The sequence below is a fragment of the Miscanthus floridulus genome, unplaced genomic scaffold (assembly GCF_019320115.1).
Source record: "Miscanthus floridulus cultivar M001 unplaced genomic scaffold, ASM1932011v1 os_1435_1_2, whole genome shotgun sequence".
NCBI lineage: Eukaryota > Viridiplantae > Streptophyta > Magnoliopsida > Poales > Poaceae > Miscanthus > Miscanthus floridulus.
The window spans coordinates 13595-40000 of NW_027097716.1; the positions used below are offsets into that span (position 1 = coordinate 13595).

Sequence of the window (26406 nt, forward strand, 5' to 3'; positions counted from 1 at the left end):
AACAGTTTAGTGATAACTCATTTAAAAGGAGAATGGATCAGCTCACCCACGAGTCAAGATGGCAACGGGTACCCGAAACCCGAGTACCCGACGGGTTTTACCCGATAAGGAGGCGGGTATGGAAGACATTTTGCACCCGCGGGTACGTTATTGGACGAATTCTTGTACCCATCGGGTATGCGGGTACGGGTGTGGGTGTATACTACCCATACCCGCATACCCGCGGGTAAAAAAAATCCGCATAAATAATATCCAACCTCTGCAATTTTAGCCCATATAAGCATATAGCCCATATTTGGCCCATATAAGCATATGAGTATATATATTCCAGAACTCCCTCAAACCCTAATCCTCATCCTCACTCCACTCCACCAGCCCATATTTCTGTTTTGCTGCTCTATTGTTGATTTGTTTTGCTAGAAGCTATTATATTTTGGTGTGTGAACTCGGGTATATTGTCGGGTAAGAATTACCCGTCGGGTGCGGCTATGGAATGAATTTTCTACCCACCTGCGGGTACGGGTAACCCGATGGGTAAGATTTTGATCTAGCGGGTGCGGGTACAGGTGGCCAGTACCCATCGGATACGTACCCGTTGCCATCTTGACCCACGAGTCCACGACGTTAATGAAAGAAAAACGAAAAGGCACGAGCGGCCCACCTGAAGTCTGTATGGTAGAACCTGATAAAATAGGGAATCCTCGGCCCAATAGCTAATGCAAAGCCTACAGTTAAATTGCCAATCTCTCCAACCAAAGCCCACCACGACGTAAACCCAGAACCAGAACCTGAGAAAGTGAGAATGGCGCAGTTTCTCCGCGGCAAGGCCGCCGCCGCCGCCGCCGCCGGGGAGGCGGCGCTCCGCGCGTGGGCTCCGGCGCCGTGGCGGCGGACGGCCTCTGCGTCGTACCACCACACGATCCAGGCTGTACCGCGCGAGACGGCCGGCCCGCGCGCCGCGGCGCGCGAGCGCCGCCACGGCCGCGTCCCGGCGGTCCTGCTCACGCTCGCGGGCGCCGCGCCCGGGAACAGAATCGCCCACAGGCAGCTCCTCACTGCCGACAGGAGGCAGCTCGCGGAGATGCTCAAGCAGTCGCCCTACTTCCTCTCCACCCCCGTCCGCCTCCAGGTCCGCGCGGGCGAGCGATCCAACGCCATCATCCACGACGGCACCGTCCTCCCCATCAAGGTAACCCAAATTTTCTCGTATTCCCACCAAATATTGCATCCATTGCCTGCATTGCACATGGAAATAGAAGTAGCTTCTTTGGGCTTTATCTGCTCACCTTGTGTTTGTGGAAACGCTCCTTAGTGAAAATGTTGCTCGCTAATGATGATCCCTAAATGGTAGAGGGACACTGATGAAAATGTGCTTTTAGCCGTATGTCTTTGCAGTAATCGTCTATGTTGTGCATGTAGGATGTCTGAATCATTTGTCATGTCACACACTGCAATTGATGTATCTGCTCTTTGTGTGCAGGTGCATAGATATGGAACTGGGAATATATTGAACTTGGTAATGGTGAAGGCAGATGAAGGAACAATGCTGAAGGTGGATCTGCCTGTAGAGTTCAAGGGGGAGGATGCTTGCCCTGGGTTGAAGAAAGGTATCACTTTTTTCTTATTCTCTTTTTTCAATACTTCTTTGCTACACTCAGCATACTAGTGTACATGACAAGGGAATCTAGAAACATGCTGTTTCAATAGTGAACACATACTTTGAAGTCGTCTTGCATCGCTTAAGTAGCATGGCTGTGGCCTATGTGAGAAATATCAGTTACAGTCACAAGCTCTTGATTCATCTGGTACTTGTTGAAATTCTCTTTGATCTTTTGTTGTTGTTGATGTGCTGTGAAGAGAACGGACTTTGGTATAGAAGTTTATTTGGCATTCGTAATAATGAAATTATGAAAACACATGCAGATCGTTTTCTTCCACATGTATATACCCAGTTGCCCAAATACTATGGTTACTTGAAAACAGTAAGTCATGTAGTTGGTGCAATTGAAGGGCGGGCCTGGTGTAAGCGGTAGAGTCTTACCGCCTGTGACCGGAAGGTCCCGGGTTCGAGTCGCAGTCTCCTCGCATTGCACAGGCGAGGGTAAGGCTTGCCACTGACACCCTTCCCCAGACCCCGCACAAAGCGGGAGCTCTCTGCACTGGGTACGCCCTTTATGTAGTTGGTGCAATTGCATAACTGGTGGTCTGGCACTTGTTTTCTCACTGTTGCATTTGCTTCCTAGCTTAATAGGCAGCGAAGAGCGACAATTTGGATGTGACCTATCATCTGTTTTGTTTCTCAAGGTACAATCACATGTGAAAAAAAGTGTGTTTCTTAAAAGGACCTTTTCATAGTAGATAGCATCTAGGATATTCGATGTTTTTTGATCTAGGATTCCCTATCTAGTCATGTAGAGTTGATGGCAGAGTTTGTTGTAGTGTTTCTCTACCTTTCTGGAGTTGTTGGAAATCGTAGTATCAGGCTCTGCAATTACATGAAATGCTAAGCTTAAGATTGTTTCCATGTCGGCGTTGATTTCAGGGGGGCAAATACGTGTTTACGATTATAGTTCAGAACATATGTTGCGTATGAAATAATATATCATCTTACCTGTACTTAATTTATAAATAAAAATTAGAAATTGTACTGGCACTTTGAAGTAACTGGTCATCTTGCAGTTAACCAATGGGGTATGTAAATCTTGAGCCTGATAGCATGGGCATTCGAAGGGGAACTGAAGAAATGTAAAACATGACTTCTTTCAGTGGTGCTTGAGTTTTTATGAGCCCATAAGGCCATGACTGACTGGGAAGAATGGGATTGCTACCAAATCCTTATTTCCTTGTAATCTTTTTTTTTTTGGGAATTATTTCCTTGTAATCTTGTCTAGAATGTCACGCAAGAAGAATGAGAATTGACTCAAAAAATAATTTGTTCAAAGTCTTAAATTAAACCAGTTAGATCCTTTAAAACAAGTATATCACTAATGTCGTAATTGCAGGGTCTGCCAAAATTACTTTTTTCCTTAATTTTGGGATACCTTGAAATCAGTTGGCACTGTTTTGTAAGATGTTGACAGATCACAAAGCAACCAACTTTTATTCTCTGCGGTAAGCAGGCAGAACCCAGTTTGATTTTATTTACCAGATTACAGACTCCTTTCTGTTATCTGAATCCATTCATGTGTAAACAACTTTCCCACCCCAAGATTGGTTGAGTGTAGTGTAGGGAAGTACTGAGTAAACAGCATGCAGTATCTACCTACTTTGTTTCTTTATCTTATGTGAAGACATCGCCCATGTAAATACCAATTACCTTTCTCAGAGCAACTCCAAGAGCCTCTATAAATTTCAATCTCTATATCTCTATTTGGACAGTCATTCAACGAATATTCTCTTTGTATATCTCTCATGTCTCCAACAGACTTGCCAATTTTTGTTATTTGTACTTCAATAGTTTGTCATAATTTTCCTTGTGTGAAAAATTTCATGAAAACTACCATCTATTGTATTTAGAGAGTCATGTAGCCTCTCCAAAAGTGGAGAGCGAGAAGGGTGGTTTTGGAGAGTGGAAAAGATGGAGAGTGATTTGGAGAGTCTATTGGAACATGTTTTTTTTTGGTTTGTTTCCTAAATTTTGTGATAAAGAGCTATATAGAATCTCCTGGAGATGCTCTTAGGATACCAAGGAAAACCACACCTTGATTAGTATGCATAGTTTAAAAGGCGGTTAGGCGTCCAGGCGAGTGCTTGGTACGCCTGGACGCCTAGGTGACGCCTTGGCCACAAGGCGCCACTGTTTCCCAGGCGAGCTGGGTACGCCTGGGCGACGCCTTGGCGACGCCTTGAAAACTATGTTAGTATGTATACCAAAAAAAACCATGCCTTGATTATTCAGTAAGGACAAAGGACTATAAAAGTTCCACAGTAAGATTATTACTCCTGTTATGGCGTTCGAATAGCTTTGTCCTAATTCATGGACACATTTGAGTTATGTAAGTTCTAAGTTCTGTATCAGTATACTGTTCTAGGCATCTTAATAGTAGTTTTGATGCTCCTCCGTTTTCTACAAGGCACATGTATTCTCTGTAATTTACTTCTGCATCAATTGTGGTCCTGGCCTGGTGTCATTTGTCATTGTTTGTATCGAAACATCTGGTATAAGATATCAACCATGACTTTGGTACTTCTGCAATGATAAACTGCAATCAATAGGTCCCAAATGTGCTTCTGATATGAAAGACTTGTCGATTGTGAGAGGGACAACTTCCTGTACTTGATTTTCACTGACCTGAATGCCAACTTGAATGTGCGTATTTGCCTTTAGAAGCCACATAAGCTGGGCTTCTCGAGAAAAGCTAGGGTCCAAGGGTGCCCTCATGCTTTTCCGTACAAGTGTTGTTTAGTCTTATCTGGGAAGCCATCATCATTGCTGCATCTATGATGTCATAAGTTCATAGTATTTAGCGCCCAAGATTCCCCAAGCCTGTCCTGATTTTTTAAGGGCGTTTCAGGTTAGTGCCAAATTGGCTATAGTAAAAAAGAATGAAAAAAAAACATGTCAGAAATCATACAACTCATAGTTGCAATGCACAGTAGATCAACGCTCAGAGTCAGGGTAGGATATGCTAGTTGGCACATCTGTTCAAAATATTACTAGTCAGTGTCTCCTTGCTTTTTGCATTTGTCAGTTTCCTGAGTTACTTGAACTCTATGTACATCTACTTCTAGGGTTTGAAGTCTGTATTAGTAAGGTGTTGTTTAATGCTTGTTTGGCTCATTAACTGACATACGTGATGTTTACTACCTTCTGTCAGACTAAAGTGTTGCTTTTGACTTTTTGGAGTCTTCATGATTTTATGTCGAGTGTTGGTTTGTACAATCCAATCACGTATTCAAGTTGTAAAATAAAGACTATGAAATTATTTCTATGAAAGACTTTTATTAGTTTGATGTGGCGAATCTAAAGATTCCATAGATGTTAATGTTATTACTTGAAGTTGCTTGGTTCAAATTTCACGCTTTCCATTGGCACCTTCTGTTGGCCAGTTGAGACTACATAACTTGCAGTTTGGTGGCAGTGACCATTCATCTGGCTGCAGTATTTGATAATTCATTTGGTACTCACTCGAATTTTAGTTTTCTCTGGACCCCAGCATGATGCGTACAATTTGCCACCTAAAAAAACCTGTCTGCATACGTGCAGCTAGAGTATGTGATGATCAGTTCATCACAATCTTTTTTAATTTCTTAGGTACAACTATACAAACCTGAAGAACACACATGTAACTAGTTATAAGGCAGGGTAACCTGACAAGTTAAGTATCTGCAGCAACTCATCACCTTTTTATGCCTAGTTCATGCTATCATATTGTTTTATTATGTAATTTGCTACTTGTTATATTGCTCGCTTTGAGTTCTTGACCTGACTATCAAATTGGTTTGATAACGCAGGAGGCTTTTTGCAGAAAATAAGGACCAGCCTGGTGTATCTCTGCCCAGCTGAGCACATCCCTCCAAAAATTGAGGTGGACCTGACAAATCTTGATGTCGGAGATAGGGTATTAATGCATGACATTCCGGTCCATCCATCGCTCAAGTTGCTGAGTAAAAACGAGACCATGCCCATCTGCAAGATCTTGGCCTCAAAGCCAATTGAGCCAGTCGAGTAGGCAGCACTGCAAATATTTCAGAGTTGATAACATTGTACCTTTGGGTGGACAGCCCTCCAGCAGCTCCATCTCTTGGCTTGGTTTTTGGTTATCCGTTCCCTAGGTTTCAATGTGATAGTGGATTCAGACAAGCTATGAGCTTCAAGTAAAGATATGAAGGAACAAAGGCCCTGTTCGCTTGTCTTATAATCCGTACTTTTTAGCTTGTTTTTTCAGCTAGAACCGTGTTTTTCTCTCACAACAAATCAGTCGGAACAGTATTTCGGCTTCTGTACCGGACACTATAAAATAACATCTTTTCTCTTTCAGTTCGGGTTCAGGGACACATAACATGTAAGAAGACATTGTGGACTATCCTTTGCTGTGGCCTGGGTGAATTGATTCTCTGGTCTTGTGTTGTTTTGAAACTGTAAGCTACTCTTGCAATGGCTTACGATTCATCGTTCTGACTGCATGCATGACACTGTCATGTGTAAGGAAAATGGACCCTAGGTTTATTTACTTTGGATTTTGGTATTTAATGATCAACACAACTAAGTTGGATTAATAAATTTGTAAGTAATTGTTTTGTAGTTCAATAGGGTGCAAGATGTGACTTGGATGAAGACGACATGATGATTCTACGATCAACACCATAAGTAAGACCTTAGACGTATAAGAGAAGATCCAAGATATCAAGCAAAGTCTAAACATGAAGATAGGAACCAAACCGGACGTAACATCGCGAAGAAACGAGCTTCACAGAGGTGATCGGACGTGGTCCTTATAGCGATCGGACGCGTCCGATCAAGATGCTCGGCAACGGCAAGCGTCAGCAGCGACCGGACGCGATGATGACACTGTTCACTGTCGCGACCATAGCTCAGCACTGACCCGACGCTGGAGGTGATCGACTGGACGTAGGAACTGTAGCATCCGATCGAGTCTAGAGAGGTTCCAGAGCGACGCCAGCGCGACTGGACGCGTCCGATCGACAGTAACCGGACTCAGCGTCGAGTCCGATCAACGCGCTAGGTTCAACGGTCGGGACGATCGGACGCGTCTGGTCAGGACGACAGCAGCGTTCGGTCAGTAGCAGAAATGTGAGTTTCGTCCCCCAACGACTTCTTTCTTAGTGGGGCTTATAAATAGACCCCCCTCAACCGGCCATTTGAGTCATGTGGAGCTGAGGAAACATACTAAGGGTGTTAATACACCATTTTAGTGATCTCCACTTGCATAGTGCTTAGTGATTCATTAGGTGATTAGCGTAGGTGCTTTGCGAAGTGCTTAGGTTGATTAGACCATTGCTTATGCGTTTGCTTTAGGTTTAGACCTAGTGTTTAGTGAGGTTTGCATACCTCTTATCACTTGGTGCTTGCGCGTACCATTGTTGTACATTGGAGGGGCTTATAGTCTTGCGAGATCACACCAACCGCGTTTGTGGTGTGGCCGCCACCGTATACCGAAGGGAACAAGGCTCGCGGCGTTTTGGCCGGAAGCTTGATAGTAAAGACGATGGGGAGCATCCGGGAGAGGCTTGCCGGAAGACACGTCGGAGACCCACTTGCGCGTGGGGAAGGCCTGATGCTATCCACAGAGTTACCCGACCGGGAGCTTGGCCCTTGTGAGGGATCCCTTGCGAGGGGTTCCAACGAGGACTAGGGGGAAGCTTGTGCGCTTCTCGATATCTCGGTAAAAATACCGGAGTCGTCGACGGGAGTTTACATATCTCTACCTTACTCTTTAGCTTCCGTATTTACATTACAATTTTGGTGTGTGCTTTACTTTCCTAGCTTAGTGATAGGCTAGTTGATAGGTTTGAAACCTAGGTTGCATTACTCCTTTTGCGGTAGAGATAACAACATACTAGCAAAACCGTAGTTGTATATTTAGATAGTTTATCTTTTGCATAAGTTTTGCTAAGGGTAGAAAAAGAGGTCATAGTTTAGAGTTCGAGTTTTAAGTTGCGTAATTCACCCCCCCCTCTTAGGCGTCACAGTCTATTTCAATTGGTATCTGAGCCGGTTGGCTCAATTTGGACATTTAGCTTCACCGCCGTTGAGCCGACGCTATTTAGAGTGGTTGGGATGAATACCTCTAGGCCTCCGCACTTTGACTGCACTAACTTCCCTTACTATAAAGCTAGAATGGCTTGTCACCTTGAGGCGGTAGATTTGGGTGTTTGGAGAGTCACTTGTGATGAGATGAAACCCATTAAGAATCCCGATAAACCCACAAAGAGTGAAGAAAAAAAAATTCATTTCAATGTCAAGGGTGTGCCCATCCAAATTTAAGATTTCATCTTCACCAATCAAAGAAATGAGCAAAGAAAGAAAGGATGCTATGGATGCGGCGAGTTGGGGCACTTTATTAAAGTTTGTCCAAACAAGCCCACACCTAAGACAAAGAAGAAGACGTGTAAGGACAAAGCCCTCACATCAATAAGGTCATGGGATGATTCTTCAAGTGAAGAAGAAGACCATCACAAGAAGCTAGGCCACAAGCACTCATCATCAAGCTCTTCTCGTGTGTGCCTTATGGCACGAGGTAACGAAAGCTCATCCTCTAGTGAGAGTGATAGTGATGATGAAATGCCTTCTTTTAATGAACTTGTGCAAGAAAATCTAAAATATGCTAAGGCTTGCACTAGCCAACAAAAGAAGCTAAAAATATTGCAAGAAAAGCTAGATAGTTCACAAGAAGCATATAAAACCTTGCTTGAACAATATGAGACATTTGCTAATCTCAATGTTGAACTATCTACTAAAATTGAGCAACTTGAGGCTAGTGCAACAACAAATGCATGCACAATCAATGATGAGCAACTTGTAAAGAAAAATGAAAAATTAAAAGAAAAGTTAGCTAGCTCATAAGATGCTTATAAAAGTTTGCTTGCTAAAATGGAAACCATATGCAAACATTGTGATGAGCTAACTATTAAAGTTGCTAATCTTGAAGCCGTCGGTACAACCCTCACCAAGGCACATAAAAAGAAAAGTTCTATCTTTGACAAGCCTAAAAAGGATGCTTCTACTTGTTGCAATGATTAATGTTTAGACTCATCCTTGTGCAACCAAGTTTGTGTTGAGAAAGTTATTGTAGATACATGCACACAAGAGGTTGAAATAGAGAATGAGCAACTCAAGCAAGAAGTGGCTCGCCTTACTGAAAGCTCTAGTTTGGTTTTGGTGAATTGATGAAACCCTAAGTGCTAACCTAGTTCATCAAGTGATCATGAGATAGGTAGCACACTTCAAGTAGAGAAGCAAATGAAGATCATAACATGACATTGGTGATAGCATGGAGATGATCAAGAGCTTAAACTTGAAGAGAAGAAAGAGAAAAACAAAAAGCTCAAGGCAAAGGTATAAACCATAGGAGCTATTTTGTTTTGGTGATCAAGACACTTAGAGAGTGTGATCACATTTAGGTTTGATAGCCGTACTATTAAGAGGGGTGAAACTCGTATCGGAATGCGGTTATCAAAGTGCCACTAGATGCTCTAACTCATTGCATATGCATTTAGGATCTAGTAGAGTGCTAACACCCTTGATAACATTTGTGAAAATATGCTAACACATGTGCGCAAGGTGTTTGCAGGGTTGAGATGGGTTTGGGTCCCTCTCTCCCTCCCGCCTCGCAAGCTCGGCGGGATTCGGCGCTTTTGGAAAAATGAAATGTCTATTTTCTACTGCGCCGGATGCAAAATTCTTGGTGGTTGGCACATTTGAGCAAGGGTGAAGAAGTTAGAGCTGAAATGGAGTTAGTCGAAATGATGCTGGCGTCGGTCTACTGACCGGACGCTGGGTCACTCAGCGACCGGACGCTGAAAGGCTGCGTCCGGTCGAGCTGTCAGACGGCACAGTGGATAGGGTTGAGCACCGGACGCTGGTCTGCGTCCGGTCAAGGTGGACCGGACGCGTTCGGTCGGAAAAACATGCCTCGGGGAGCTTATTGGAAACGACCGGACGCTGGGGCTTTAGCGTCCGGTCAGTTTTGACCGAAGAGTCCGGTCAGCTTCGTAGCCGTTGGAATCTGACGAACAGCGTTTGAAGCTGGTGACGCGTGGCGTCCATCGGGCGACCGGACGCTGAGGGCCAGCGTCCGGTCAGTATGACCGGAGCGTCCGGTCATAGCGCGTTTTGCCCAGTGAAGGGGTATAACGGCTCTATTTGATGGGGGCTCTATTTATAGCCCCATGGCCGGCTCAAGGGATATCTCTTGCACATTTTCATTGACATAGCAACCTTGTGAGCCTAGCCAAAGGACTCCCACTCATCAACATCATTGATTCATCATCATAGTGAGATTGGGAGTGATCCAAGTGCATTGCTTGAGTGATTGCATCTAGAGGCACTTAGTGATCGTGTTTCGCTGTGGATTTCTCTTGTTACTCTTGGTGGTTGCCGCCACCTAGACGGCTTGGAGCAGCGAGGATCGTCGAGCGGAGGTGGTGATTGTCTCCGGCTCCGATCGTGGTGATTGTGAGGGGTTCTTGACCTTTCCCCGGCGGAGCGCCAAAAGGTACTCTAGTGGATTGCTCGTGGCTTGTGTGATCCTCATCTTGTGTTGGTTGTGCGGCACCCTATTGAGGGTTTGGCGTGTGAAGCCAATTAGCGTGTGAACCTCCAAGTGAGTGAATCGCCACAACGAGGACTAGCTTGCCGGCAAGCAAGTGAACCTCGGTAAAAATCATTGTGTTCATCATTGATTCCGAGGTGATTGGTCTTCATTATTATTCATCTTTGTGATTGATTGGTTCTTCATCTACACGGCGGTATAACTATCCTAATCACTCTCTTTACTTTACCGCAAACTAGTTAACAAGCTCTTTAGTGTAGCTAGTTGTGAGAGCTTGCTTGCTTGGTTGGTGTGGCTCTTTAGTTAGTCTTTGAGAGCACACTAACATAGGATAGTGTCTTTGCTATTGTGTGAATAGACACTATCTAAACTAGAATTGTGGTAGGAGGCTTGCATTTTGAGTAGGCTAGCGCAACACTTGCTTCGCCTCATAATTGTCTAACCTTTTGTTAAGTGTTGTTGTAGAAATTTTATTAGGCTATTCACCCCCCCTCTAGCCATTAGGACCTTTCACTTACCAAGGACTTGACTCAAGTAAGAGGCAAAACGGAGCAAGCCCAACTTCATCAAGATAACACCGTCAAGGGAGTAAAGAAGCTTGATGAAGGACAAACCGTGGTTTGCTATGTGTGCCACAAGGAAGGTCACAAATCCTATGAGTGCAAGGTGAAGAATGGGGAAGGAACTAAGAAGAAAGAGAAAAACAAAAAGAAAACAAGCAAGCTCTCCAACACCTACACCAACAAGGTGGACAAAAAGGCCTTCATACCTTATCTCTTGAAGAAGAAGAAAAATGACAAGGTGGTGGCCATCAAGTTGAACAAGCAAGCCAACAATGGGGCCAAACGCGTTTGGGTGCCAATGGAGATCATTTCCAACATGAAAAGCACCAAGAAGGTTTGGATCTCGAAAGTGAAGTGAGAAGTCCGATGGACTTCGAGGAATTTGGAGACTTGGCAAAGTATGGGTGCATTTCATGGAGTGCATCATTATGGACAAGGTAATTGTCAAGTGGGTTAGTGAATACTATGGACCCAAATTCCCCTTCCCATGTTAGGTAACTAGATTTAATTTCTTGCAATTTCAATTAGCATCTAGTTCCTTTTTATGCCTAGGTTTGCATTTGCATGCTTAAATCCTTTGTCATACATACACTAGGTATATCTTATGGTAGGCTTGCTCGGTTTCACTCTTAACCCTTGGAGCAAACCTACATGGTTTTAATTGTTTAGGAGCACGTCACATAGCTTGTTTTACAATTGTTCATCTAATATGTGCCAAAGTCCAAATTGTAGATAATTTTTCCTGAATATCACTTTCGAAAATGATTCTCACATTCATGTGATGTCATCTTTCAAGTGGTATTTCGATTCTAAAATCAATGTGCATGTCTCCTACAAGTATTCCATACTTGTGTGCACAAATTTAGGGGAAGATTACTCTACAAGTTGGATGCTTTGAGACTAACATCTTTTCAAGCTTATCATGTGTGTAGTAGTCTCATTGCAAGGAAAATGGAGTCCCCGGAGTTAAGCACCATACTTCAAATATCCACCACCTATTGCAAGTGGTATAAATCAAATTGGTTTCCACATGTGGTATTTCTAAACTGATATCATCATGTTGATTTCACTTTGGTATTTATATGCTTTCTTCATGCATTATATAGATTAAACTCCCTTGACCATTAACTTGCCAATTATGCATAAACTACATTCTTCATCATATGTATGTATATATTTAGGGGGAACATAGTCTATGTAATGTGAGAGTCAAATTTTGTGACCTATTCCACTCCACATACAAAGGATCACAAAGTTTGACCCTCCCTTGTGATACTAATGTCTTCCTTTTTGGTGTTTGATTCTTAAAGGGGAGAATTTATAGGACCAAAAGCAAGCCCGATCATAATAATTTACAAGTGGTAATGGTCCGAGATAGGGAGGATAGTGGATTATGGAGTTAGGGGGAGGCTTAAATCCATAATACTACATGGGGACATTTGCAAGGGTAAGATAAGTTTCCAAACATGTTTACATATGGTATCTTTTAGCATCATATAACCTTGCCCTTTGCATTGCATCCTAGCAAGTAAATAGTTTTTAAATTTCAAAATTTTTATTATTTGCTTGTTTTGGTTGTGTTGTCATCAATCACCAAAAAAGGGGGAGATTATAAGGAAAATGGACCCTATGCCCATTTACTTTGGATTTTGATGTTTGATGACCAACACAACCAAATTGGACTAATGGATTTGTAAGTAATTGTTTTGTAGTTCAATAGGGTGCAAGACATGACTTTGACGAAGGCGACATGATGATCCCACGATCAACACCATAAGCAAGACTCTAGAAGCACAAGAGAAGACCCAAGATATCAAGCAAAGTCTAAGCACGAAGATAGGAACAAAATCGAACGCAAGATCGCGAAGAAACGAGCTTCACAGAGGTGACCGGACACGGTCCTTATAGCGACCGGACGTGTCCGATCAAGATGCTCGGCAATGGTAGACGTCAGCAGCAGCGACCGGACGCTGAGGATTCAAGTGACCGGACGCGACGATGACAATGTTCACTATCGCGACAATAGCTCAGCACTGACCGGACGCTGGAGGGTGATCGACTGGACGCAGGAACTGCAACGTCCGATCAAGTCCAGAGAGGTTCCAGAGCGGCGCCAGCGCGATCGGACGTGTCCGATCGACATGACCGGACTCAGCGCCGAGTCCGATCAACGTGCTAGCTTCAACGGTCGGGACGACTAGACGTGTCCGGTCAGGACGACAGTAGCGTCCGGTCAGTAGTAGAAAGGTGGGTTTCGTCCCCAATGGCTACTTTCTCAGTGTGGCTTATAAATAGACCCCCCAACCGGCCATTTGAGTCATGTGGAGCTGAGGAAACATACCAAGGGTGTTAATACACTATTTTAGTGATCTCCACTTGCATAGTGCTTAGTGATTTATTAGGTGCTTTGCAAAGTGCTTAGGTTGATTAGACCACCGCTTATGCGCTTGCTCTAGGTTTAGGCCTAGTGTTTAGTGAGGTTTGCATACCTCTTATCACTCGGTGCTTGCGCGCACCATTGTTGTATATCGGAGGGGCTTGTAATCTTGCGAGATCACATCAACCGCGTTTGTGGTGTGGCCGCCACCGTTTACCGAAGGGAACAAGGCCCGCGGCGTTTCGGCCGGAAGCTTAATAGTGAAGACGGCGGGGAGCATCCAGGAGAGGCTTGTTGGAAGGCACGTCGGAGACCCACTTACGCGTGGGGAAGGCCCAAGGCTATCCACGGAGTTACCCGACCAGGAGCTTGGCCCTTGCAAGGGATTCTTTGCAAGGGGCTCCAATGAGGACTGGGGAAAAGCTTGCGCACTTCTCGATACCTCGGTAAAAATACCGGAGTCGTCGACGGAAGTTTGCATATCTCTACCTTACTCTTTAGCTTCCGCATTTACATTGCAATCTTGGTGTGTGCTTTACTTTCCTAGCTTAGTAACAGACTAGTTGATATGTTTGGAACCTATGTTGCATAACTTGTTTTATGGTAGAGATAGAAACATATTAGTAAAATCGTAGTTGTACATTTAGATAGTTTATCTTTTGTATAAGTTTTGCTAAGGATAGAAAAAAGACCATAGTTTAGAGTTAGAGTTTTAAATTACCTAATTAATCATCTCTTAGGCGTGACGATCCCTTTCATCATGATCAAACGTATTGAATGTTGAATTCACGCGAATGATCCAGTAGATGAGTGTTGCCCTGTACGGGCAACCTTTTCGTATTTAACCATTGTGTATATCAGTCTCCAGAGCCCAGTCACCGACCATCTGATCTTTTTCTGGTCTGGCAGGGATGGACCATGCATGCATGCATGCATGCACGATCTTGTCCAGAGGGTGCGTCATCTGCATGCAATCTCTTTAGTTTCGTTCATCGACCGAGATGGTAACACCCTGCAGCAATGTTTCTCTATCTTGAAGACCAGTTAAGATGTCACAAAAGGAAGGAAGAACGGCATCATATTTCTGATGCAATATTACAGTTTCATTTCAGACTCTGTTTGACTAATTCATTTCATGGTGGCTGTTTCTTTTTTCAGTATTTTTGTGCTCATAGTCATATATACTATATATGTACGTTTGTCTGATGATCCTTTTGGCCCAGACAGCAATGCACTGCTATTGAAAGACAGAGTGAGGAAAACAACACTTTGTCCTTTTGGTCGAGTCCAATGATTGAAAGATACTACTCCTAATCTTTGCTCGCAGGCCTTTCATTCATCAAACTACTACAAAAAAGAGGGCAGAGTGACTGGTGAAATCGGGCCGGGACAACTACTACTGCGCGCGGCGTTGGTAACTACGTATCGCCGGCAGATAGTCGCGTGGCAATAACTCCAAACCGCGGCCAAACAACAACAGCTAAGAGACTAAATTCAGAGGTCCCCAGAGTTAGATACACACCAAAGCTACCACGTCTGTTTCTGCATTTAAGCCACGGAATTCTTCCACGGAGGAAATGGCTGCGCACACAAATATATATCACCCAACTAAAATTTAGCTAGCTAAACTTTAGTTAATTCTCCTAGCTAAACTTTAACCGGGGTGTTTGGATCCTCCGGGTAATAGATTCAGCTAACTTTAGCTAGGTTGAAGTAGCTAAATTTTAGCTGATCTTTTAATTAGCTAGGCCGTTTAGATCCTTAACCGTTAAATTTAGGCAGCTAAAGCTTAAAGCTTAGTTGGCGGATGAAACAGACCCGTACACGATCCGAGCGTGCAGTGGCTACAAGGTGGTCCCTCCGGCCCCCCCCTGCTCTTTGCATGTGTACTAATGTGCTTGAGTCGTCCTTGTAGCTAGCAGCTAGCGCTCATTTGCGTAGTAGTAGTACTAGACAGTGGCGTAAATTCCAGGCTGGTGATACACATGCTCATCTCCTTACATTTTGGCATATATACATATATGTATTCATACATGTATCAAACAAGGACAGGGATGATGGCGATGGCAGCATATACTACAACTTTGTTTCTATTCCTAGGCATGCAAAGGGAGGCCTACCACGACATGGCCACCCATGGCACTGATTGGTGCACCACTGTTTGCTAGGACAAAGTACAAACGCTAGATCTGCTTCTGAATGCTGAATATTTCTAATTAATTAATGTGGGTCAATAGCTTGACATAGGGACGAGAGGAGCTTAATTATGTAGCCGTCCTCTAATAGACTGCACGTACACCAAAACCTTGGTTTGCACTACAGGCTACACTTTATCCACATACATACATACATCAACTTGAGCTAGCACACATGCGATGAGAAATAAGAAGGTTAAAAAATGACATAGTAGGCTGCAAGCCATGGAATATGAAAAAGGAAGTATGGTGGCCTGGTTGCATTGGGGAGATGGGAAGTCAGCCCTAGTTGTCTGTGAGATCCATTGATTTCAGTGCAATCCAAAACCATCGCTAATAATGACTACCCACTACTATAGATAGTTCTTTGCCGAGTGCTGAGGCCAAATTACACTCGGTAAAGCCTTTGTCGAGTGCGACACTCGGCAAAGAACACACGACAAAAAATTGATCGGCAAAGACCTCTTTGCCGAGTGTCTTTTATCGGCCACTCGGCAAAGAAAAGCGACCGTCACGGCGCCGACCCCGTTGACGGTGGCTTTGCCGAGTGCCAACCCTGCAGACACTCGGCAAAGATTTTTTTATTTTTTTTTAAAAAAATTTCTTTTCCGAGTGTCGCCTGGCCGGCGCTCGGCAAAGTTTGAATTTTTTTTAAAAAAAATCTTTGCCGAGTGCCCTCTTGCCGGCACTCGGCAAAGTTTGAATTTTTTTTAAATTCTTTGCCGAGTGCCCTCTGGCCGGCACTTGGCAAAGTTTGATTTTTTTTAAAAAAAATTCTTTGCCGAGTGCCATGGTCATGGCACTCGGCAAAGCTGAAAAAATGGTTTTCCGAGCGCCCATTTTTTCAGCTTTGCCAAGTGCTATGACCATGGCACTCAGCAACGGGGGTCCTTTGCCGAGTGCAACACTCGGCAAAGTGACCCAAAACGGTAATTTTTAATTTTTTTTACATTCCCTCATGACAAATAAATTCATACAAACATATATCACATATATATCTCATTCATCACATATATATCTCATCCATCACATACATATCTCATCCATCCACACATCCATCCGCACATATCACATTCATCACAATATATATCACATATATAATAATAAGTGCTCAAGTCCATCCAAATAAATCTACAAGTCCATCAAAGTCCACAAGTGCATCACAAGTATATCACAAGTCCATCACCAAGTGAACAACAAATGAAAAAAATACAACGTGCACTCATCTCGGCCACTGCGACTGTGGTGAAGGCCCAGCTCCATCATTCGGAGGTGCATGAGGTGGATTATTCGAACCACCGTCAGATGGAGACTGCACAAAGGAGAAAAGATTGCATGTGAGACAAGATTATTTGGATAGCTAATCTAGGAAGGTAGAGGCCATACAAGCAAAGCACAAGCAAAAGTAAAAAACTTTCATACTCACAGGAGTAGCTGGAGCTACAGGATGCGGAGGCGGAGGTGGAACCAACAACCCAGCTGGCAGAGAGAAGCCCACACGTTGCCCAAGCCTTTGTAGGAACTTCGTAATGTCCGTCAGCCTCTGCGCCTGGGCCTGCCGCTCGGCCCGCTCGGCCTCCATCCTCTAGTGCCCGGCCTCCAGCTCCTGATGTTGTCTCATTTCTTGTTCGAGTCGGGCCTGCAATATTTCACTCCAATGTTTCAGTAATGCAAAGCTAATTAAGGTGTGTAAAGATCAATGCATGACGAGTAAAACAGGAATAACCTCGAGTGCGTTGACCCGGTGCTGTGCAGCGGTCGACCGTGTGCGAATGGCCGGGCTCTCGCTCGTGCTCCGTGCTCGGATATGGGAGAGAGAGGGAGTAGAGGCCGTGTCGATGACGCCGTCGCCAAGCCAGAACCGCCCATGCTTCTTGCCTTGCCCCGCCCTCATGACGGCCTCTCCATTGAAGTCCTGGGTGCTCGGATCATGGTCTGACCCATGGAGCGACCTCGCCACCTCAGTGTACTCACTAATGCGGGAGTGGACGCTCAGGTTCGTGTATGGCTCGGGCGGGTCCTCCAGGTTGAAGGAGACGTCGGACGTCGCCTTGCCCTTGTGGGCCATACACCATGCCTGGAAGTCCGAGCAAGCCTGGCCACTATGTGATGCCAACTGCGAGAAAGACAGCACGATGATTAGAAATCAGGCAGAACTGAGCGTCACAATAGATAAATGAATTCGCGTACCCATGCTTGTTTGTATCCAGCGAGGCTGTAGCTACCTTAATGGTATGCTGGACCTTGCATCTGCAAACGACGGTCCCGGGCATCCCTATGCATCTTGAGGTACTCCTCCATGAACCACCTCTCCACCATCATCGCCCAGCACTCGGGATACGCTTGGCACCACCAGGGAATCATCTACACGTCATCAAGTATTGGACATATAAGAAGATCAAATTAAACCAACTTAATCTCAAAATGAATCAATATTGATGTTCTTCATTTACCTCAAGGTACTACTCCCGGGTCAGCTGCATCTCTCTTGCGTCTTTCTTGGTTTTCCTCTCTCCAAGCTTCGACCCGTAGTAGGTTATGATGGCCTAGATGCGCACCTCGTGATGCATGTCGGTGATGAGTTTTTACAGGCTTTGGTAGTCACCTGCTCTGCCCTGGCCTCAAATCCCTCCTCGCATCTGTAATAAGTCTGCATACAAAAGCGATGTATCCATTTAGTCCAATGAATGCGACGTATTGAGCAATGTTGTGCGAGGGAGACTTACCCAAAACTCTGCCTTCACCCGCGTCGCCTTGTTGGGGTACTCCGCATCGATGGCGATGGCGTAGTGGTCAAACGAGTAGGCCGGCTCCGTCTTCGATGCGTACGTGACAATGCCGGGGAAGTGTTGCCTGCACAGAAGACCCAGGATGCCGTTGACTAGCCGTGCGCAACCACCCGACACAACCACCCAGTTCCTACACAAGTGATTAAGAAAAATTATTAGTTTTTTTCATCATATCATATGAAGTAGTGGTGATAACATATAAAGTTACTTACTTTTGCCCTTCGGGGCGAATCACTGGGCGTTGGTGAGGAAGCGGAACTTGTGGGAGGCTCGCGGGACCTCGCAAGTAGACACTCGAAGAGGAGTCGGAGGAAGCGGAACCCGTGCCTGCCGCCTCCAACTCGTCGTCCTCGTGCGACCCCTCCTCCTCGTCCGTCTACTGAACCAGCTCATCGTCCGACTCGTCCACGGGCGCCACCTCCTACTCCGGCTCCTCCTCATGCGGCGTGGGAGGAGACGGCCCCCTCCTACGTCTGGCGGTCCTCCTCCTCCTGTCCGATCCCTCCGCCGCCCCCTCCGCCTCCTCCTGCAGCCGGCGTGGTCTTTGGTAAATCGAGTTCACGAACCTATGACGGTTGCCCGCCATCTTTGTTCAATCACCTGCAATAAAAAAGAAAAACAAGACGTAATTAGAAATAGGTGCAAAAATGAACAAAACATAATTACAAAAAACATAGTAATACATGTATTAAAAATATTTGCAAAAATGAACAAAACATAATTACAAAAAACATAGTATTACATGTATTAGAAATAATCTTCATGATTGAGATTAGCTGGATCATAGGTCTCGTCATCACTATCAACATTGTCCAACTCATCAACACTATCTGAAGGAGGAATGTTGTCTTCATTGTCATTGCCTAAATGTAATCGCTCAAGCATTTGTATGTCCTTCAGATTTTGCACCTCGTCTCCAGCGTCCTCGTCATTATCCCTTTCATTGTCTACTTCCATTGCTATCTCTTCGGTTAAGTCTATGTCAAACCTCCCTTGTAGGCCCTCTTCTTGATAGAACTCTCCATCATATGTGTTTGGGTTGAAGTTGTAATCTTCATCGTTTGGGACAGGTAGTTTACTGTGTGGCAATAACTTGTGCACAATAGACCAACCCTTAAGATGCTCGGCGTCTTTGCACGCGTATGACGTATAATAAACTTGGATGGCATGTTGAGCCACAATGTAGACATCTTTTCCTGGATAGACGGAATCCTGTCGAATCTCGACTAGCCTAAGCTGAGGGGTCTGTTTCGTTACTCTAGGATGAAACCAGTGGCATTTGAATATGACAGGAGTAAGAGGTTTGGAACCATAGAATGATAGTTTGTAGATTTCTTCAATTCTTCTATAATAGTCGAGTCCATCAGTGCCGGGCGTAACAACTCCGCTGTTTGTGGTTTTTCGATTGGGTTGACCCTACTCGTAGCTTGCTATGTGAAAACGATATCCATTCACGTCATAACCGGTAAATACCTAGGGTGGCGGCAGAGTCAGGCTAGTGGAGCCGTGGTGGGTCGGTGTAGTGGCGAGGCGACGCGGTGCAGGCAGACCGGCACGGCGACAGGAACTCTAACTCGGCTCCACGGGCTCTTCTCTACAAAAATAGAACAAAATACTGCCATTTAAAAAAAATTCGGCAGAACCTCCCCTGCACGGTGAGGTTTCCAAAACCTGCAAAAAACAACGGCCCGATGGTCGACAAGCACATATGTCTCAAGAGAAGCCATGTAGTTTGGATATCAATTCATGTAGAAGAATATATCCAAGCAGTACCACTACTTCAACTACTACTTCCACTATTGCTACAACTACTACCACTAGTTCTACTACTACTACTACTACCACTATTGCTACAACTACTACCACTAGTTCTACTACTACTACCACTACTTCTACTACAACTACCACTAATTCTACTACTACTACTACCACTAGTTGTACTACTACTACCACTACTTCTAATACTACTACTACCACTAGCACTACTAGTACAACTAATACTACTATAACTATCACTACCACGACAACAATAAGAGAGAAGGTATACCTGACGGGCGCCGGGGGTAGGGGCGGGCGGCGTCGGGGTCGGAGTCGGGCACGGGCAGCGTCGGGGCGGGCGGTCCACGGGGCGCGGCCGGGGGCAGGGCGTGGTCAGGGGCAGGGCGCGGGTGCGTGGGTGGCGTGGGCGGTGGCGGCGCGGGCGAGCGGGCGATGGCGCGTGCGTGTGTCGTGTGTGCGGGGTGCGTGGCCGGCCCAGGGGTTAAATCCCCCCTTTGTCGAGTGCCCCCGATCTGGCACTCGGCAAATGGTTTTTTAATTTTTTTAACCGCCTCTTTGCCAGTGTCACCTGGCCTAGCACTCGGTTAGGAAGTTTTTTTTAAAAAAAATGCCTTTGCCGAGTGTCCCAGATCTTGCACTCGGCAAAGATTTTTTTTTTGGAAAATACTTTGCCGAGTGCCCCTGACACGGCGCTCGGCAAAGAATTTTTTTTGAAATGTCTTTGCCGAGTGCCCCTGTGAAGGCACTCGGCAAAGAGGAATTTTTTTAAAAAAAATTTCAAAACCCTCTTTGCCGAGTGCCTTATTCTTGGCACTCGGCAAAGACCCCCTTTGCCGAGTGCCATGCCCCGGCACTCGGCAAAGTTTTTTTTTTGTTTTTGGCCTCTAAATTTTTTGTGCAACCCTTTTAAAGTACCAGGAACTCCTAGTTAGAATTTAGGGATTTTTTGTGGCTTTTTGATATATTTAGTTACTTTATTTCGTTTACTTGAATTTTTTTCGAAAAATATAAATTTAAACTAGACGTGGTACGAATAATGGAATTTAATGATTCAAAAAATGATAGTCATGTTACTGAGTGTAGTGTGAGGCCGTATCCAGGAACGGACCCGAAATTTCGGACATCTTGTTCATGAAACATGACCGCGAACTTGCGTGCGAAGTGTTTTTAAATTATATAAAAAGCAAACAAAGCCCGACAAAGACATTTCGAAAAAAAAATTCTTTGCCGAGCGTCGTGTCAGGGGCACTCGGCAAAGTATTTTCCAAAAAAAATCTTTGCCGAGTGCCAGATCTGAGACACTCGGCAAAGAATTTTTTTAAAAAAAACCTTCTTTGCCGAGTGCCTAACAGCAGGCACTCGGCAAAGAAGGACGTGGCCGAACACCGTTACGCGAGGCAGCCTATGCCGAGTGCCACGCTTTTGCCGAGAGCCTGGCACTCGGCAAAGAAGTCCTTTGCCGAGAGCCTTTTTTTGCCGAGTGCCCGGCACTCGGCAAAGAGCTCTTTGCCGAGTGTAATTATTTGTCGAGTGCGGCACTCGGCAAAGAAGGTCTTTGCCGAGTGCCCGATTTTTAACACTCGGCAAAGCAGTTTGTACTCGGCAAAGATCCTGTTTCCAGTAGTGACCCTTTTGTCCAAACAATTTCTCTTGGTTCCTGCTCCTGAAGTTTGGCCCACGTCACATCGGATGTTTGGACACTAATTTAGAGTATATTAAATATAGACTAGTTATAAAACTAATTGCACAGATTACGACCAATTTACAAGACGTATCTATTAAGCTTAATTAGTGCATGATATGACAGTTTGGTGCTATAGTAAACATATGCTAATGATGAATTAATTAGGCTTAATAGATTCGTCTCATGAATTAGCCACGGCTTCCGTAATTAGTTTTATAATTAGCTCATGTCTAGTTCTCCTAATTAGTATCCTACATCTTGTGACAAGGACTAAATTTTAGTCTCTGGAACCAAACACCCCCTTACTCGGTAGCTATATAGCTCCCTGTACATAGAACGACTCCGATGGGATTCATGCGTCAAGGTTTAATTTGACGTAATCTATTTGCCTCGGGGCAAAGTTTGTTGTGGTACATCCACTGTTGGTATCATGATATATTGATACATTGCTGCTTGACTGCTAATTTTTGTGCAAAGAGTACACAAAAGGGACAATATTCTAGAGAAGAATTTCGATCCACATATATATCCCATTAATTAACTGTAAAATGCGTTTAGTACTACTATCGAGAAGAGAGTGCCTCAATGAAACATGTCTCCCCCCGAATCCCCCTAGTAAAGACCTAAAGCAATGAAAGTTCATTTGAACCTTGCTACTTAAACTTATATATATTTTCTGAATGAGGTACCAGATTATTTTTTTCTGATAAAGAGATTAATGTAATAGGACATTTGATTTGATTTGAACAAATGTTGGCCCAAAAATTTGAGGAAAAAAAAAGAAAAAAGGAAATGGCTGGCCACCACACAAGGTTTTGAAATATCAACCAGTTATTAAAATACTGAAACTAGCTTACAAACGTAGATTTCTGGTTATAGCTGTTCATGTGTGTATTTTGCATTGGCGTTGATTATGATACTAAAAAAATAGCAAAAAAACATTTCTGTTAGCCTGTGCTGCCTAAAAGTGAGTGGTGGCCGGGTGAGTGCACATTGGTGTGTGTAATGAACGAAATTATTAAGGGATTGCATGAACTATTAGCAAGTTGGACTGCGGTGTGAAGGTTAGTCAGGTGCATTGCATGAGAGATTGTTACTCCTGGAAGTAAGCTTTAAGCTCCTGGAAGTGTACCGACGCGATCCACTTAACAAAAGCATGAATGATTAGTAATAACAATCAAAGATATACACAATTGTCATACTGTTTTTTTTTCTATCCTTCCAAAGAATTAAATAACGGCACATCTTGAAAACTGTTATAAATTGATGGGACAATATATGTTAGGACACTAACATATTTCATTTTATATAATGATGAAGCTAAGTGAGCCAGATGGCCCTATCATAGGCATGTAGGCTACCGCACATATATATATATATATATATATATATATATATATATATATATATATATATATATATATATATATATAGTATAATAATTCAGAAGAAGTCGATAATGACTCAATATAATTAAAATGATGACTAGCTAGCTCCATGCATGCCTCCATCATCCATTTATGTAGATTCTATTTCTTTATACACACAATGCAAGACGGCAGAAAGAATTTACCAATATGAGAAACCAGAAAAAGAGGGAAAGGTGAAAAGAATACTAATAAGAGCGGTGAAGAAAGAAGATACATATGTTCAACACCAAATAAATGCACAAGTGAACGAAGATATATGTTTAGCTGCTCCTCCTGTTCGTGTTAATTTCTTTATTCATCATGCCTGCTGCTCCCTCCTGCAAAGTGCAAGCTATTTGCATGCATTTTGTTTCTCTATCTTACTTCACCATTTGCTGCTCCCCTCCTGCGCTGCAGCACACCATGCATGCTTCTCTCTGCTGTTTCTGTCTACCTCTACTACCCCCATCTCTCCACCTTCCCACCATTAATTTCTCTGTGTTACACTGATCCATATGCTGAGTATCTGTCCCCATTTCCTACCACTCCTTCTGTCTTGCATTTATTTGGCTCTAACTCTTGAGGAAGAAAGGCAACTGATCATGAGGAACCTGACAGGGCATAATTCCAGGTGAATGATATGTCAGCAAGTGTGATTCAATGGGTGATAAACAGTGTTTCACACATCATGTTCATGATTCTTATAGTAAGATGTCCAGCGGGGAGGATAGAAAGAGGGATATTTAATTTATGCACTAGAAGTTCAGAACACAAAAGAGTCATAGGTTTGCATGTACAAATTAAGTGCAAACATAGAAGATCATTGCGTGTGATCTAGACTCTAGAGATTAAAAATGTAAGAGTTGGTTACTTGTGTTTCCTAATCATGCATCAAACTGTTGTGTCTTTCAAGTCATGCTTAGTGAATGTAACTAGCTAGCACTGCTATCAATAACTGTTTAAGCAACCAAGAGATATTATTACTGAACAACTAGGCAGATTCATTGCACCTTTAATTTCAGTGATCAATCATTAAAAAAAACTTGACTCACCATGGGTATGACCCTCCCCCCAAAGGCATTGCTTTTAAGGTAGAAAGCAACCAACCTTCCTAGCCAAGAAAATTCACAAACCCCAACTTTAACCAGCATAAATTTGTTCCCACCGGGAATCATACATAGGACCTGGAGGTGCTTCTAAAGAACTATAAGCACTGCGGTGTAGGCTCGAGCCTTCGGGGATCATCATGGTCACCCTAGAAGGCAAGAATCCCAACTTAGGGATGACCATAAACCCACCAGGTTGTTCACTTTGTCAGCCCTTCAAACCACGCCAATCCTTTTTAATTAAGCTATTTTTCTACCACGGGAACACACTTTACAAAGAGCTAAAAATGTGGACAACTGAGTTTTAGCAATACAATGTGTTAAAGAAGTCCAATAAAATATATCTTAGATCGTGCACATTTCATTTTACATGTATCTAGCTGCACATGCCTAGCTAGTATTTCTTGTAATCTAGTCAATTGCTGGCTTGGTCATTTTGCTAGCTAGCGACATCAGGACTAACATACTTAACACATGTGTTAACTTGTGTGTTACACATGCATAGATATATATACATTAATGATGGAAATTGCCTTTTCTGATCCACAATGAAAAAATATGGACAATGAACTCAAGCAATCAGTTTTCCATATGCAAGCACCTATATATACTAGCTAGTATACTTCTTAATTAACATGGCAGGATAGTCATTTCATGAAGCTAAGCCACACCACTCTACTACTGTATACATGGGTGAGCAATATTAATTTTCACCAACTCAAGGATCACTTTTCTCTATAAATTTCATTAGTTCATTCTGCAAGCACTACGAATATATCAGCGTTACAGCTGGTTAATTAGTAAGATTAATAAATATACAGCACTCCCAAACAACTAGCAAGATTCAGCTCAAGAATTTAAATAAGCTCGCTTGGGATACAAAATGGTAGTAGTAGCTGTACGTAGCAGCTAATAAAGCTAACACAGTGAACGTTCCCGTTACTACTCCCTCGGTTCCAAATCCAAATTGTAGGTGTGTATGTTTTGCTATGTGCCTAGATATACATTAATGTCTAGATACGAGGTAATAAAACTATGCATCTTGAAAAAACCAGAATGACTTATTATGACTTAGAACATTTTTAATAAGGATTAACAAGATTAATAAAAACATATACTTTTAGTATTCTTTGTTCATGCACACTGCTGGTTCAAAAGAATTAATTTGTATGTACAAACAATAGTTTCGAAGATCGAGAAAGTCAAAAGAGAATCAAACAGAGAAGGCCACCATAGTCAATATAATCGGAAGAGGAGGATATATCTACTTGTGGTAAAAAGAATACCTTGATAAGAATCCAGCTATAGCCTGCCTTCGGGAGGCGTGCATGGATCCTAGAACGACGATGCCGACGCGACGCCATATGATGAAGACGACGGAACGGGAAAAATTCATAACGAACAAGGAACGAACACCAAACAAGAAAGAAAGGAAAAGGCTAGAGGAAGCACGAATCAGATCAGGCCGGCGGCACGACACCGCCGCTGCCCTCGTCGCTGCCATCCGTGTTCTGCTGCTGCGACACCTCGGGGTGAGATTGGCCCGAGGACGACGGCGGCGGGGACTGCTCCATCTGGTACGTGAGCGCCACGGCCGTCTGCGCCTGCGACGGCGGTGGCTGCTGCTGCTGGAAGAGGAAGCCGCCCTCGTACGGCACCGCGTCGGGCGGCACAACGGCCACCGTGGCGCCGCCGCTGCTCCCGGGCACGGCGTGCGCGTAGACCGCGGCCTGCCGCATCATGAGATCCTGCTGCTCACGCGCGACCTCCACGGCCGCAGCGAGCTGCTGCTGCGCCTCGGCAGCGGCCATCTGCTGGTGGTGGTGGAGGTGCTGGTGCTGATGCACCATGATCTGCTGCTGGTGCGGATGGTGGTGACCGTGCTGCGGCCCGACACCGACGCCGACGCCGACGGCGAGCCCCATGCCGGTGGCCGCCGCAAGAGGCACGCCGCCCGCGGCGTACTGGTGGTGGTGGTACTGCGGCGCGGCGACGAAAGGCGCGAACGCCGCGGGCCCAATGTAGCCCGCCAGCTCCTTGCGCGCGGCGGCGAGCTCCTCGCGGACCTGCTTGATCCTGAGCTGCAGGACGGAGATGTAGGAGACGCAGCCGTAGACGGGGTCACGGAGGCGCGCCTCGGCCTCGTACGCCAGCGAGTTGACGGCGTCCTCCCGCTGCGCCTGCGGCATCTCGTTGAGGAGCTTGGAGACGTTGCTGGCGCCGAAGACGCGGTGCACGCTGGAGAACTTGGCCGGGTTGTCGGGCGGGA

The 26406-nt window shown here is 44.5% G+C and overlaps 2 protein-coding genes across 2 annotated transcripts; one reads left to right on the forward strand and one right to left on the reverse strand.

Moving 5' to 3' along the window:
* The first annotated feature begins 782 nt into the window (after nucleotides 1-782).
* Nucleotides 783-6058, forward strand: LOC136534030 (uncharacterized). Its single transcript, XM_066526524.1, has 3 exons — nucleotides 783-1189; nucleotides 1481-1607; nucleotides 5455-6058. Exons 1-3 carry the CDS (start codon nucleotides 803-805, stop codon nucleotides 5670-5672), a joined length of 732 nt encoding a protein of 243 aa, XP_066382621.1. The 5' UTR covers nucleotides 783-802; the 3' UTR covers nucleotides 5673-6058.
* A 17037-nt stretch (nucleotides 6059-23095) lies between these two features.
* LOC136534029 (LOB domain-containing protein 36-like) lies at nucleotides 23096-26401 on the reverse strand (the record flags this gene model as incomplete). Its single annotated transcript, XM_066526523.1, has 2 exons — nucleotides 23096-23642; nucleotides 25424-26401. A coding segment is annotated over one exon (804 nt), but the record flags the coding sequence as incomplete, so codon positions are not given.
* Between the last annotated feature and the right edge of the window lie 5 nt (nucleotides 26402-26406).